Here is a 12,652-nt window from a genome sequence, read left to right as displayed (position 1 = left end):
ACTGGACTTACTTCTTTTTGCTCTTTATAATGTAACTAGTGGAAAATTTAAAGTTACATATGGGACTTTCATTGGAAATTTACTTGTGAGCCAAAGGAAATAACCAGAGAGTTACATAATCGTGCTAATATTTAGACATTTTGTAGAACTGCTTTTACTAAAATGTTAAATGTCATGCCCTTGACTTGTGTCCAAGTGCATCAGGAGGGGTATCTCTTGTGATATTTGCTAACAAACTTACTGTAGGTCAAGACCACTGGGGATACTACCCCTTAGGCAATAGAATGGGCCCTTAACGAAGAGTTCTTATGCTAGGAAAATATAGGTTTCCTGAAAAATGACTGTTTTTTGTCTTTACTCACTGTGACTTTTGTTAACTGTTCTTATTTTTGCCATAGCTCTCGGGAAGCTTTCAGCCGAATATAAAATCTTCATTTGTTAATAATGCAAGACACATAACAATCTCAGGACAGAAATTTTCTATATTCTTGGCTCACTTTTACCATTAACCTTTCTTTGTTTTCTTATAGCTTCAATTTTATTTTTTTTCAACGTTTTTTTTTTTTTTTTTTTTTTTTGGGACAGAGAGAGAGACAGAGCATGAACGGGGGAGGGGCAGAGAGAGAGGGAGACACAGAATCGGAAACAGGCTCCAGGCTCCGAGCCATCAGCCCAGAGCCCGACGCGGGGCTCGAACTCACGAACCGCGAGATCGTGACCTGGCTGAAGTCGGACGCTTAACCGACTGCGCCACCCAGGCGCCCCTTCAATTTTATTTTTATTCTATTTACTATATGCATCTTTAGGTGCCACCTTAAAATCTTTATGGAACAAAGCAGGGTAAGACACAGGATAGACAAACAAAGCTTCCAGGACCTTGGTCAACATGAGCAATACCGCCTAAGGCTGTACACCTCCCTCTCCCTGGCCCCACCACGTGCACACACAAGCCTAAACCCAGACTTCACATTACCCATTGGAGTGTTGCTTCGAGGGGAGGATGGCAATGTCACATGTCTCCGCTTGTTCCTGGGCCTTAAGACTCGAATTAGAGCTTGTTTACAAGAGAAGCTCACGGCAGGATCCTGAGATTAAAAAAAAACCAAAAAACAAAAAAAAAAAAAACCAAAAAACTAGCATGCTTATTAGGTTTTATATTATTCACGAAATTGTCTATAAAAAAACTTTCCTTTCTTGGTCGGTCACTTACATACGTGTGAAAGACCTATCTATCTACTCTCACCTGCAACCCTGCTGACCAAATTCAGTAGTTAATCCCATCTCCAGACCTGGTATATGTTAAGACGCACTTCCTACCTGCCTGAATCTCAGTTCCTGGTAACAGACTGGCTGGTCACAGTGGCTCTCTACAAACGGATCTGGCTTTTCATCAGATCCCAGGCTCATCCTCGCTCTGTGCTAAAATCAGTACTTCGAACATTGAGCTTCTATGACACAATCACTGGAACTGGATCTTGACGTTCATTCACACACTCATTTAACAGTAACTTAGCACAAACTATGTAGCAACCGCCGGTATATTCCCTGGGGACTTAGCACTGAACAAGAAAAACAAAATCCATCCCTGTTTCAAACCTTTCTATTCCATGAAATGAGTGAGATTATAAAGATTTCATTGATATTCAAAACCCTTACTTCCCATTACCTTCCTTTAACTCTACTGTATTTCCTAACAAACTTACAAAAAAAAAAAAAACGTTTCCCAACATTCCCAGGCCAATACAAGATATCTGGGGCTGGCCCGATACGTACGGGACACAGTAGCATCTGCATGTAGATCTTGGATGCTGTATTAATACAGTCCAGCTCACACGTGCAGTAACCATGGATAATGTCTACCAGGGCGTTGACGGTAGCTTCAATGTGAGTTAGGCCTAAAGGGGAGGAAAATACAGTAGAAAAACTTCTAGCTACTTGAAAATCTAACACGGAAGTACAAAGTCTCATCCCCACATAAAGGTCAAGCTAACAAAAACCGGCAAGGGCTCACGCACTCGGCAGAACAAACAAAACACACATACAAAAGGTGGGTTATCAACATCATTTGTGATTTACTTTATTAACAGTCTCCTAATCTCTCAAACTGTCCTCGAAAGCCTTTCCAGATATCCTGCATCACTGAAATAAGTAGGCGTCTACTCTTAGAAACCAAAAGACAGGGTAGAAAAGTATGACGAGATGAGCAGATTGTACGTGTTCCCCATAATCCTCAGGTCTTACGTGATGATAAACTTGACTCTGACCTGCCTTTTAGGTTTACTGCCCATGCAGCCTGCAAACACAAATGAGCACCAGGGCTCACTCTACTTTCCAAGATTGCTACTCGGATCTTTACTTTTCCACGTACACTTTGGAGAGTGAGAAGTTAGATACCAAACACAGCAGCAACTCGGGAATAAAACATTCTCAAGCTGATGCTTCACTTCTCCCTTCTGAAGTGGCTTTGATCAAGCTCTCAAAAAATTTTTAGAACAATTATAACTGCCAGTAAGGATACAGAGATACACAAAAGTGCCCCTCTATGAGAAATATTCAACCCCAGGGGAGGAGATACGGTACGAGAAAATCCCGCTTCTCTGCCACACTGCTGAATTCCTGTATCAGAAAGAACGCACTGATCTCAAAGCCTTCTATTTCCTGACTATTAATTCTGGAAGAAATGGCTGGTGAAGGCTAAAGACTGAGGGCTCGATCTGTTCAAAGACAGAACTTCGATCAGGCCTCAAGTATCCCTTTTAACATGATACCTGGCAGGCAGGCAGGAGCCAAGAAGGCATTCTTGGGCTTGGACGCGTGGAGTTTCCAGAAGTGGTTCACCAGCTGGGTGATGAAACTGCAGCAGTCTCCTTCCAACTGCTTCTGAGGATCTCTCCCCTCATCCGCTCCTTCTAAGCAGGAGACAGAAAATGATTAACAACGGTAAATCTGACATGGAAGTTAATTTGTTTTAAGGTTAACTCAGGTCAAGGAAGCTTGCCTGGGGAGGGAGTTTCAAGTGGGGCCCCAATCAATATGCCAACTATCCCTAGACTCCAGCAGGCACATCTAGGAAAAAAACAGTCTGGGAAAGGAATATCACAGAAAACATTGTATGTTAGAATTAAGTAGAAAGGGGAGCATTCAGGATCTTTATAGCAGACTCAGAGATCTCAGGTCCAACTGCTCAACTTCTAAAAACTAGGGGAACACGTGAGATTTTCTGGAATGACTCCTGGATGAGAGTATTAGGAAGAGGAACCGGATGATGACAGCAGATGGGAGCATGTAAATAACACAGAATTGTAAAAACATCAATAAACTGTATTTGACAAAGCAAAACAAGTTAGGTACCCAGCCAACGTGAAGCGAAGGGAGGAAAACAGAATCAAGCATGGAGAAAGACCACTGCACATGTTGTTAATAAAACACTGGCAAAAAGAATAGCAGGAGAGCAAGATTTGACCCTATTACTTTAAAGCAACCAGGGCCCAAGCTTAGCTTTGCCCTAAAATCCTAAGAGATAGTTACTTCAGACAGAGGTTATACCTGACATCCAGAGCACTAAATAAACTCAAGGATGATTGAAGGGGCAAGCAATAGAAAGAATGTTCGCTTAAATGGTATAATCTGAACGTCAAAAGCCCTACAAGATACGAAGACAAGGGTAAAATCCCTGTCTCAAAGCATGCAGTCAGGCAGAGGCCAGAGATACGAAGAAGAGAGTGAAAGGCTATAGAAAGTGTTATTAAGCAGATTTCAGGATCACGACCAGGTAGGCCAAGTTCACCTGTTTCCATCGGGGGCAGCTTTGACTCCGTAAAGTGGACAAGGTTGTTAGGACGCATGATGGCAATGGAGCGAGCTGTGATCACCAGCCTCTGGAAGACCTCGGGGTCCAAATCCTTGCCTTCTTTGCTGGATGTGTTGAGACACTGCACAGCTTTGCTCAGCAAGGCCTGATCCTATAACAAAAGTATCACAGAGGATGAACCAAAACTAAGGGCTGGGTAGGATACTCCAGCAAAGAGGACAGAACAGCTGGCAGATCATCAGGATGGCTACCTCCTCTCGGGAAAACAGGTTAATTACCGCCAACTACCTGGAACAAGTTTTCAAAGCAGCCCAGTACAGGTAAACTTCTTCACACAGAAAACATTAAAGGCACAAAATTCAGAAGTCATGAAATAAGTATCAAAGTGTGACGGGAAAATGTGGACCCACCCGATTCTCCAGACCTGCAACATCCCCAATCACTTTGCTACAGTGGAAGAACCGTTTCTCTGCGAGTTCCTATCACAAAGAGTCTGTTTCTAAACTGCCTTTCCTCAAGAGGTTCAGCAGGTGAAACCTGCATTTCTCGGTGTTCTGGGTTAGAGGCACCAATGCTAACCATGGCATCTGGCCTGTTGGCTTCTTCCTCCTTGATCTGTCACCTTTTCCATCTATGGCAACTGCTCTCACTTACTGCCTTCCGCCACCACTTACATTTATAGGTGAGATTCCCCCCTCTCTTCCCCCTGCACACCCACCCCTGCCCCCAGATTCCCCCTCAGAGTCTCTCCAACAACCATTTGGCAATCTCCCCATAAGCAGTACACCTAATCCAGGGTTGTGCCACAGCTGGAGGAGGATCTCCGCGATTCCCAAGTCCTCACACTTTTTCCAGGGAAAGCACCCCCAGTCTTTCTTAGATCTTGCTGATGCTATTAGTGGCCAAAAACTCAGTGCAAACCAGGGGCCCATCCGACAGCTTGTCATCAGTTTTGAGGGGTAGTCATTAATTTCCCAGGAGAGACTTTAGATGACGTGGGTCTCATCTCAGTGGGGTCGTTTCCCCACCAGACTTCACACTCCCCTCCTCATTTTCCACGTGAAAAGTCAGCTCACTTGATTCCCCATCAGTACCACAACCTCCACTTCTGCAGAAGGCTTCCTGGGAGGGAATGAGTACCTTATGGCTGTGATAGGCCGAGCGGCTGGTGTGCAAGCTGGCCAGGAGGCTCTTGGACTGCTGCTGAACACTGGCAGGTGCCGGCAGGGACAGCAGCAAAGTGGCCAGCTCCTGGGCTGCATTCTTGTTTCTCTCCTGGTGCAGAAGACAGCAGAGTTCTCACTAACCCCACCAAGTCCATGCGGAATGAACGGTCTACGCTCTGCCCTCCCCCTTCCTCTTTCCAAGGCCACCGGTGCTAGGTTATGCTCTACGGACTGCTGAGAGCAAGATGAAGATTTTCAGAAATGACAATCCTCCCACAACACGGGAGCAGGAATCGAGTCCAAGCCTATGACTCCTGGAACAGCGTTCTTTCTACCAGCACTCATCCTACTCTATGAAATGCCCTTGCTATGGATCCCCCCAAAAGGAGGACAGAAGGCCTTAAGCCAAAGACTTCTCTGGAGCTTCTCTGCAAATCAAGATTATGCTATAAATATTCTTTAGCTGCAAGGCCTCGGGCCTCTGACAACTCCACTGACTTCCTGCCTCTTCAGAAAGCTCCCATATACTTTGAAAAAGTCACTTGCCTTCTCGATGATTGGGCCAACAGCAAAGCAGCTTTCCAGGGCTTCTAAAGAACTCACAACCAGCCTAGGGAGACAGAAAAGCTGGCTTGAGTACAACAACAACCCTTCTCTCCAGTTGTGCTTTAGCCTGTGCAAACTATAGACGGAGGGACCTTGGGGACAGCTAATGAATGCCAAATACAAAATCAAAGCACAATAAGACCTGCCACAGGCACCATGCATATCGTTTCCTTGTGTTACAGGCCAGAAGAAACCTGGCTCCTGCTTGGAGATCAACCTGAGGCCATGTTCATAATCCGGAACTGAAAGACAGGGCTTTTCTTCCTCAAAGCGGATAAGTGTGCTTCCTTCTGCTGCCTGTGGCAGGGATCACTGAGAGGGGCTTAACAGTCTTGCTGCAATGGGACCCGAAGCTCAGGTGCCCATACGGAGGTAGGCAAAGGGATACACAAAGGGAAAGGTTAAAGCCATCTTCTTACACTGGGAAGGTAAAGGTAGTATTTTATTCACACCTCCATGAAAACACACAAAGGCACTTCCTAGGAGTCCCTAAGTACGGGAAGAGAACGAACGGCGTTTTCAGGAGCATGCCAACTGCCAACATTCAAAGGGTGCAACGAAGCACCTTTAGAAAACGGAGCCATTTTCTCCTGGGAAAAAGGAAACCCAACTGTGGAAGGGTACCCAGCAACATGCTCCCCAGGGCTTATTCCTGTGAGTTTAATGGAGCCTGGTAAAAAGACCGACATTCTGATGCTGAGGCTCCGGGCAGACAGGGAAAGGTATAGAGAAGGTAGCTGGAGGGGAAAAGGTCAAGGGGTAGAGGAAGGCAACAAAGAGCCGGGGAAGAGGGACCCGAGGCGTAAAACGCAGTTGGACAGAACAAGTTGTCCGCTGGCTTGTCAGACACTAGGGCTCTCCCGCTGTCCTACGGCCCGCCCCCGCCCCCTGCTCACCCACTGCGGAGAAGGAGCGGAGAGGAGCGGGGTACGGAAGAGCACACTAAAAGGTTCTGGAGAGGCCAACACCAAGTGTGCACGCACAACCCTCCACACACTCCACTCTTACACGGGATAGCTCGGCAGCCATGCAAGGACCGGAACAGAAAGAAGCAGGAGGACTCTTCCACAGAAGCAGGATCAACGCAAAGCCACACCATTGGTTACTGCTCTCTGGCACACACTCACCCGTGCAGAGAAAAGAAAGAGGGCATACTAACCGGTCCAGCTTGGTTAGGGACTCAGTTTCAGAACTTGGGGGAGAAGCAAAGGAAAAAAAAAAAAAGGAAAAAAATGTGAAGCTCAGAGAAACCTGGAAACACATCCTAAGCAAACAATATAAGAATAGGGGAGGGGGGAAAAAAAAAAAAACAAAGAGAAAGAGAGAGAAAAGGGAGTGGGGAGGCTGGTGGTGGGAGGCAATGATTCCAAGCCAGGCTATTCTTTCCGACTTACGATGTAAGAAACTCAGCGTCTTACATCATGAGTCACTTGTCTACCGCGGCAAACCAGCGGCCCCTAGCACAAAGAAGCCAAGCGCAATGCTTAAGAAGGCCACTGGGGGGAGCGCCAGGAGGCTGTGAACTCCGCCGCAGGTGCAGCAGACCGCCCCTTGCCAGCAGCGCCATTACCACATAAGTTGGCTGCTGCGGAGAAAGAGAAGACGATGAAATCGGAATGAACCGGAAGATCTTCCCCTATAATGTCAGCAAGACTGGACCCACATCTCTAACACTGGCTTAAGCATCTTCTACTCAGCAGTCTCTCTGGCTACTCCAAAGGGCACCTGAGTATTAAGAGAAGGCACAGAAGCCCCCCCAGGCAGACTGGAGCCAGACGGCCCTGAGCAGGTTTCCAGGCTCCGTTGGTACGCTAAGGGGGCACAGGGCTGTGTAACAACCTGAAACTCGCAGGCTGGACCCGGTAGTTCTGAGAGACTCTCTCGGGACAGGCTGTGCCGGGAGAGGGAAAAGTGGTGAGGACCGGAACCAACCCCTGCCGGTGCCGGTACCTCTCCAGGACAGTTCCGCTGGTGGTGGCAGGGGCTGCAGAGTCACTGTCTCCAGTGCCATTGCTCTGGTTCAGGTTCGAAGGACAGATGTTGCTGACGGAGGCAGAAGGGAACTCTTCCGGGGGCTCGTCAGGCCAGCCGAACTGCTCCTTAGTCTTGCCATATATCTTTACAGCATCGATCATGGTGACACCTGCTGGATCCACCGAGGCCCCGACTGCAACAAGTAAGAGAAGCCTCTGGAACGCACATTCTCTAAAGGGCTAACGTGACCACCTCGCCTCCCAAGACCTGACAAGGCAGCAAATCCCATTGATTTTTGGTACGGAAGAACGCTGTCTCCTGAGACTTGAACAGCACCTTAACCCTGAGGAGACGGTGATGAAGCATGAAGCAGCCCCTCCATGTGACCGAAGGCCTAGAAGTCCACTTCTCAGAAGAGCCCCTGGGAAGCACCGCGGGAATCCTCTGGTGCTATAGGGATTCCAGCATCTGCCGCCCTCCACCTGCAGGGAGCTCTAAGCGCTCCCTTGGTTCAAAGCGCAGGTTGTCATCGTTCATACCGATATCAACTATCTCTAGGAGCAAGAGGGGCCAGTAAATGGCACAGAAAAGTGCTAGACTTGTGAAAAGCTCACGGATTTGTACTCTGAGAGTTTAAAGTATTTGACAGCACAAGGCCAGGCATCTGTGCTTTAAGAGAGCCTGGTGAGGGTGCCTGGCTAGCTCAGTCAGTGAAGCACACAGCTCTTGATCTCAGGGCTGTGGGTTTGAGCCCCATGCTGGGTATAGAGATTACTTGATAAAATCTTAAGAAAGAAAGGAAGGGAGGGAGGGAGGGAGGGAGGGAGGGAGGAAGGAAGGTAGGAAGGAAGGAAAAGAAAGGGAGAAAGAAAAGAAAGAAGAACGAACGAACAAACCTGGGGATTGTGTGTTCATCTTGCCTCCTCTCTGCCCACCCATGCAGGCAGCCGTTCCAGCAAGGCTGAGCCAGTCCCAACAGAAGCTAACCCTCCCCATTCTCGTACATCCCTCTCCACCCCCTTGCCTCCTTTCCACTTCCAGTGAAGCTCAGGGTTTCAGGATGGCAGAGACCACTGAGAAGCAGAGAGCAGAGGGTTCCCAGAATACTAGAGAGCCACAGAGAAGTGGCCCCCAAGTCAGCAGCCAAGTGAGAAGGGTGGGCCGTGCCAGGAGCTGGCGACTCACTGAAGAGGTTCAGCTTCTTGTCAGCCTGCAGGGCTTCTTCTCTGGTGAAGGGGAAGTCAAACCAGCGCGAGCGACTCAGGTTAAGCTGCATGGTTCTGCCGAAAATCTCAATGTATGATGGGGCCCGTTCGATGGCCTGGGTCCCGATCTGGATCCGCATGCCTGTCATCACCATAGTGCTGTTGTTATTGCTGATTTCAATGGTGAAGCCGCCAGGCTAGAGGGAGGAAAGGCGCACATCAGAGAACGAACACGAGTTCTTGGGGGCAAACGTATAACCCTTCACCTACAGGTGCCAAAGCATGCGACCCCAGATGAGTCCTTTATCCTTCTAACGCCTTGGTAACGACTTGCTTACTTCCAAGGATAGAAAAATAGAAGCAAGGGAGTGGACAGTCTCCAACTGCAGGCTACTTTCTCATCACTAACCACCTCCTGCTGCCCTCTGCACAGTGACCCCGTGGCTAACGTTGGAACGGGAACCCTTCTGTGTGGAAGTGAAAATAGCCATTTATTCCAGGGACCACGTAACTGGAATCAAGGGTGACTGTAAGCATATATTTTACACTCGCATCCGAAGAGAGGGTGTGTCTTTGAACCACACTGTTTATGAGGTCCTTCCACCCGGGCACTGTACTCAGCCCAGCACGGTCCTCACCTTGGTGTTGGCCACATACATGCCGGTGGAATTCAGCCGGTGCTTTATCTGCTGCGCATTGTAGACCTGTAGGAGGTCGTTGCCACCAAACTCCACATCTGTCAGCTGCTGGTTGTGTTCAAAGAAGTCGATGGGGAAGGTCACCTGGCTGGACGTGCGGGTCGCTGTGGGGAGCAGCACCAGCGTGTGAGAGCATCAGTGCACGCTCCCACCTCTGCACCCCCTCCATGAGTAAAGCCCCTCCTAGGCTGACTCCACACTCCAACACTCCAATCAATCTCTGCAGGACACCCGGGATCACGACGTGTGCCTCAGTACGATGCCTGCACAGGGCTAGCTGTCCAACAGTCGTCACCCCTGACCACAACACAACCCGGCGGGACAAAGAAGTTGCGTGTGGTATGGAGTACAGCTAGTAGCAACAGGCTCCCCTCGTGACTGGTTTATTTAAAGTAAACATGAGGCGCCTGGGTGGGCTCAGTCGGTTAAGCACCCGACTGTGGCTCAGGTCGTGATCTCACAGTTGGGGAGTTCGAGCCCCGCATTGGGCTCTGCTGTTGGTTCGGATCCCGGAGCCTGCTTTGGATTCTGTGTCTCCCTCTCTCTCTGCCCCTCTCCTACTCACGCTCTGTATCTCTTTGTCTCTCAAGAAATGAATAAACGTTAAAAACTAATAACAAATTAATGAATTAATTAAATTGAAAGTAATAATAAAAAAAAATAAAGCAAACAACAGAAACTACTTCTTTACATGAGAAGGAGCTGCGTCGTCATCTCAAACATGGACTCTAGAACAAATTTCGGTAGCTCTGCTTAACCGGAGTCACTCACTCTGAGTTTGAGCCTTCACACCCTCAAGAGTCCTCTATCAGTCGGGAGTGAGACTCCCGGCTCAGAGATCTAGGATGGATTCGTCACCGCTTGGTAAGAAACGGACCAACGGAAGCAATCTGTCCTCCATCAGTTCCACCCTCCACCTCACATCAGGCAGGCCATGTTCCCAAACCCAGAGAAAAAGCTCTCCAACAAGGTCCACAGGATCATTCTTTACCAGGCACCTAAGAAGGCTGGCCTGAAGTGGAGAGCCAAGGAGTGCTTGCCAGCTGCACGATGGGTCTCTAAAAGCCACAAAGAACACCGGTGGCCCTAGGAAACTTTATCCTGCCTTTGGGAAATCAGCTAGCACCTATCTCTACCTTCATAGAACAGACAAGCGGAACAGTCACCATTTCCCCACGGATATTTATTGCGGTCTGTTTCGGGGCTCGTCTAGAACACTGCCAACCCCATTCCCCCACCAGTCTTTCCAGGAGGGGCCTTACTGATGGTAGCAGTCTTGCGCTTTCGCACAGGCTTCATGATGCTGACGACACTGCTGGGCTGCAGGGACGGCTGGAGCCAGTAGGAGGTGTTCTCCACGTTGGCCATGTAAATGCGCAGACTGCCGTCCTCACACAGCAGGATCATGGTGGTCCGCTGCTGCTCGTTGCAGGCCGTGTGCCGAATGGCAACCATGTCTTGGATCTGGCGGAGGGGACAAAGGAGGGTGTGAGTTCCCACAGCTATAGACCAGAACCTACGGAAAAAAGGCAGAGAAGCAACTAGCTTTTGGGGGTGCGGAAGAGTAACAGTCATTTGGGGGTGCAGAAGAGTAACAAAGAAAAGGCATCTAGGAGAAAATGGGTGAAAATTCTTTGATAAACCGCTTCTACTGCAAGAGCTGGGGAAGTGACACAATATCCAAATACAGAAACAGAAAATGAGACCAGGTTCACAGCCAAGTGGTGGAAGAATCTGGCACTGACCTTTGCTTTAGCAGGAAGAGTCTTAATCTCTTGGATAAGGAAAGTGTCTGGCTTCACCATAACTACCAGGGGCACACCTGTGGTTTGCTGGACACAACACACCAAGCCAGGGTGGTTCATCACCTCGGACCACTGGCAGAGGGCAGGAGACGTCTTACTGCCACCATTGGAACTGCAGATGACAAAACCGGCCAGTCAGGGTACCAATCCTGACTTCCTTCTCTTGATTTATAGGCCATACTGACTAAATACCTGATTCCCAGAGCAATGTATTTGTCCAGGGACTCAAATTACCCACGAGCCTCAGTTTTATTCGAGCCATGTATATACTCTCATATACCCCACGGTGTACCTCCAGCAGGAGTCCTGATTTAAAAATCTCCCCTGCTAGGTTCCACTGTCTGAGGGAAGAGGTGGCCCCTGTGCCTAGAGGCTGTCAACTGCATAGGCCATGGAGCTGCCTAAGGCATGATCCTTGGTCCTAGTAAGAATCTCCAAGTACATCAAGTTCTGTGTGAATGGCATCCATCTGCCTTCACCTCCAACCAGCTAATGTTTCACAAAACAGAGGACAGAAATGGTGCCTATGGCACTTCAATGGCTCTTCAAGGGCAGGCAGGAAAGACAGAGCCTAAGCCTCTTCTCCCTGCTCTCTAAATAAACACTTGCCACCTTACGCACACCTCTATCATCAGGACACCTCACGCAAGCCTCTACGCCCTGAACCCCAACCATACTCCCACTGCTGACATCATGTTCTGTTTACTGATCAGTAACTACCCCAGCAAGGAAACTTAAAGGGCATTCTGGCAGCATGGGTGTCTGGAAGCAACTTACATTCCCGTTTCAAAACTTAGTCATCACAGATTTGCTGCCTCGACTACAGCTTTTCCCTTCTGAGTGACAGCGGTCCCCAAACTTCTTCTCATAGCTTGGGGTCTGCGTGGCAGAGGACAGAGCATGCCAACAGCCACCCTGCCAACACTAGGTGCCTCTTGCTCACAAAAGGGAAAGGCTTGCAGGAGGAAAGTAAGTTTCACCAGATCCCCAGCAGATGCCAGTACTGGGCCAGGGGAAGCTGAACACAAAGGGCTCCTTCCCACCTTTTGATGTTGATGGAGAAGAGCTGCAACACCTCCAGAGTCGTCCTGCTGATGGTAGCTGCAAACGATTTGCCTTGACAATAGCTGAAGAACAACATCTGCAGCACATGGGAGTAGTAGACGGACACACCACCACCTGCCACCTGGCTGTTACTGTCCTGTCAGGGCGAAGACACACAACACCTGCATTAACCTCTCATGGTGCCTCAGGGACCAGCATCCAGCTCTGCTGGTTACTAGCTTTAAATCATGATCACAGGTTCTCGTAATCTGAGTCCCTTGGGTAAATCTCAGCAGTACCACGAGAATCATGGAACTTCACGTTGAATCAGTTTGGTCCTAAA

General features: G+C 48.8%; 1 protein-coding gene across 5 annotated transcripts in view; it reads right to left on the bottom strand.

Annotated features, from left to right (window-relative positions):
* Window positions 1-12,652, bottom strand: part of UBR4 (ubiquitin protein ligase E3 component n-recognin 4) — a 132,376-nt gene that overhangs the window by 64,521 nt on the left and 55,203 nt on the right. For 4 of the 5 annotated variants that reach the window (XM_078452300.2, XM_060626242.3, XM_060626241.3 and 1 more), the window contains exons 44-56: window positions 12,309-12,466; window positions 11,206-11,377; window positions 10,723-10,924; window positions 9,401-9,564; window positions 8,743-8,959; window positions 7,534-7,750; window positions 6,743-6,775; window positions 5,524-5,587; window positions 4,952-5,086; window positions 3,788-3,962; window positions 2,769-2,909; window positions 1,774-1,895; window positions 974-1,085 (exon numbers count right to left, since the gene is read on the bottom strand). In XM_078452300.2, coding sequence (XP_078308426.2) covers window positions 974-1,085; window positions 1,774-1,895; window positions 2,769-2,909; window positions 3,788-3,962; window positions 4,952-5,086; window positions 5,524-5,587; window positions 6,743-6,775; window positions 7,534-7,750; window positions 8,743-8,959; window positions 9,401-9,564; window positions 10,723-10,924; window positions 11,206-11,377; window positions 12,309-12,466 — 1,912 coding nt within the window. The remainder of the gene's footprint in view (window positions 1-973; window positions 1,086-1,773; window positions 1,896-2,768; window positions 2,910-3,787; window positions 3,963-4,951; window positions 5,087-5,523; window positions 5,588-6,742; window positions 6,776-7,533; window positions 7,751-8,742; window positions 8,960-9,400; window positions 9,565-10,722; window positions 10,925-11,205; window positions 11,378-12,308; window positions 12,467-12,652) is intronic. The other variant, XM_060626244.3, reaches the window with a different exon arrangement.

The sequence above is a fragment of the Panthera onca genome, chromosome C1 (genome assembly GCF_046562875.1).
Source record: "Panthera onca isolate mPanOnc1 chromosome C1, mPanOnc1 haplotype 2, whole genome shotgun sequence".
In the NCBI taxonomy this organism is placed as follows: Eukaryota; Metazoa; Chordata; class Mammalia; order Carnivora; family Felidae; genus Panthera; species Panthera onca.
This window is presented reverse-complemented; position numbering and strand designations above follow the sequence as displayed.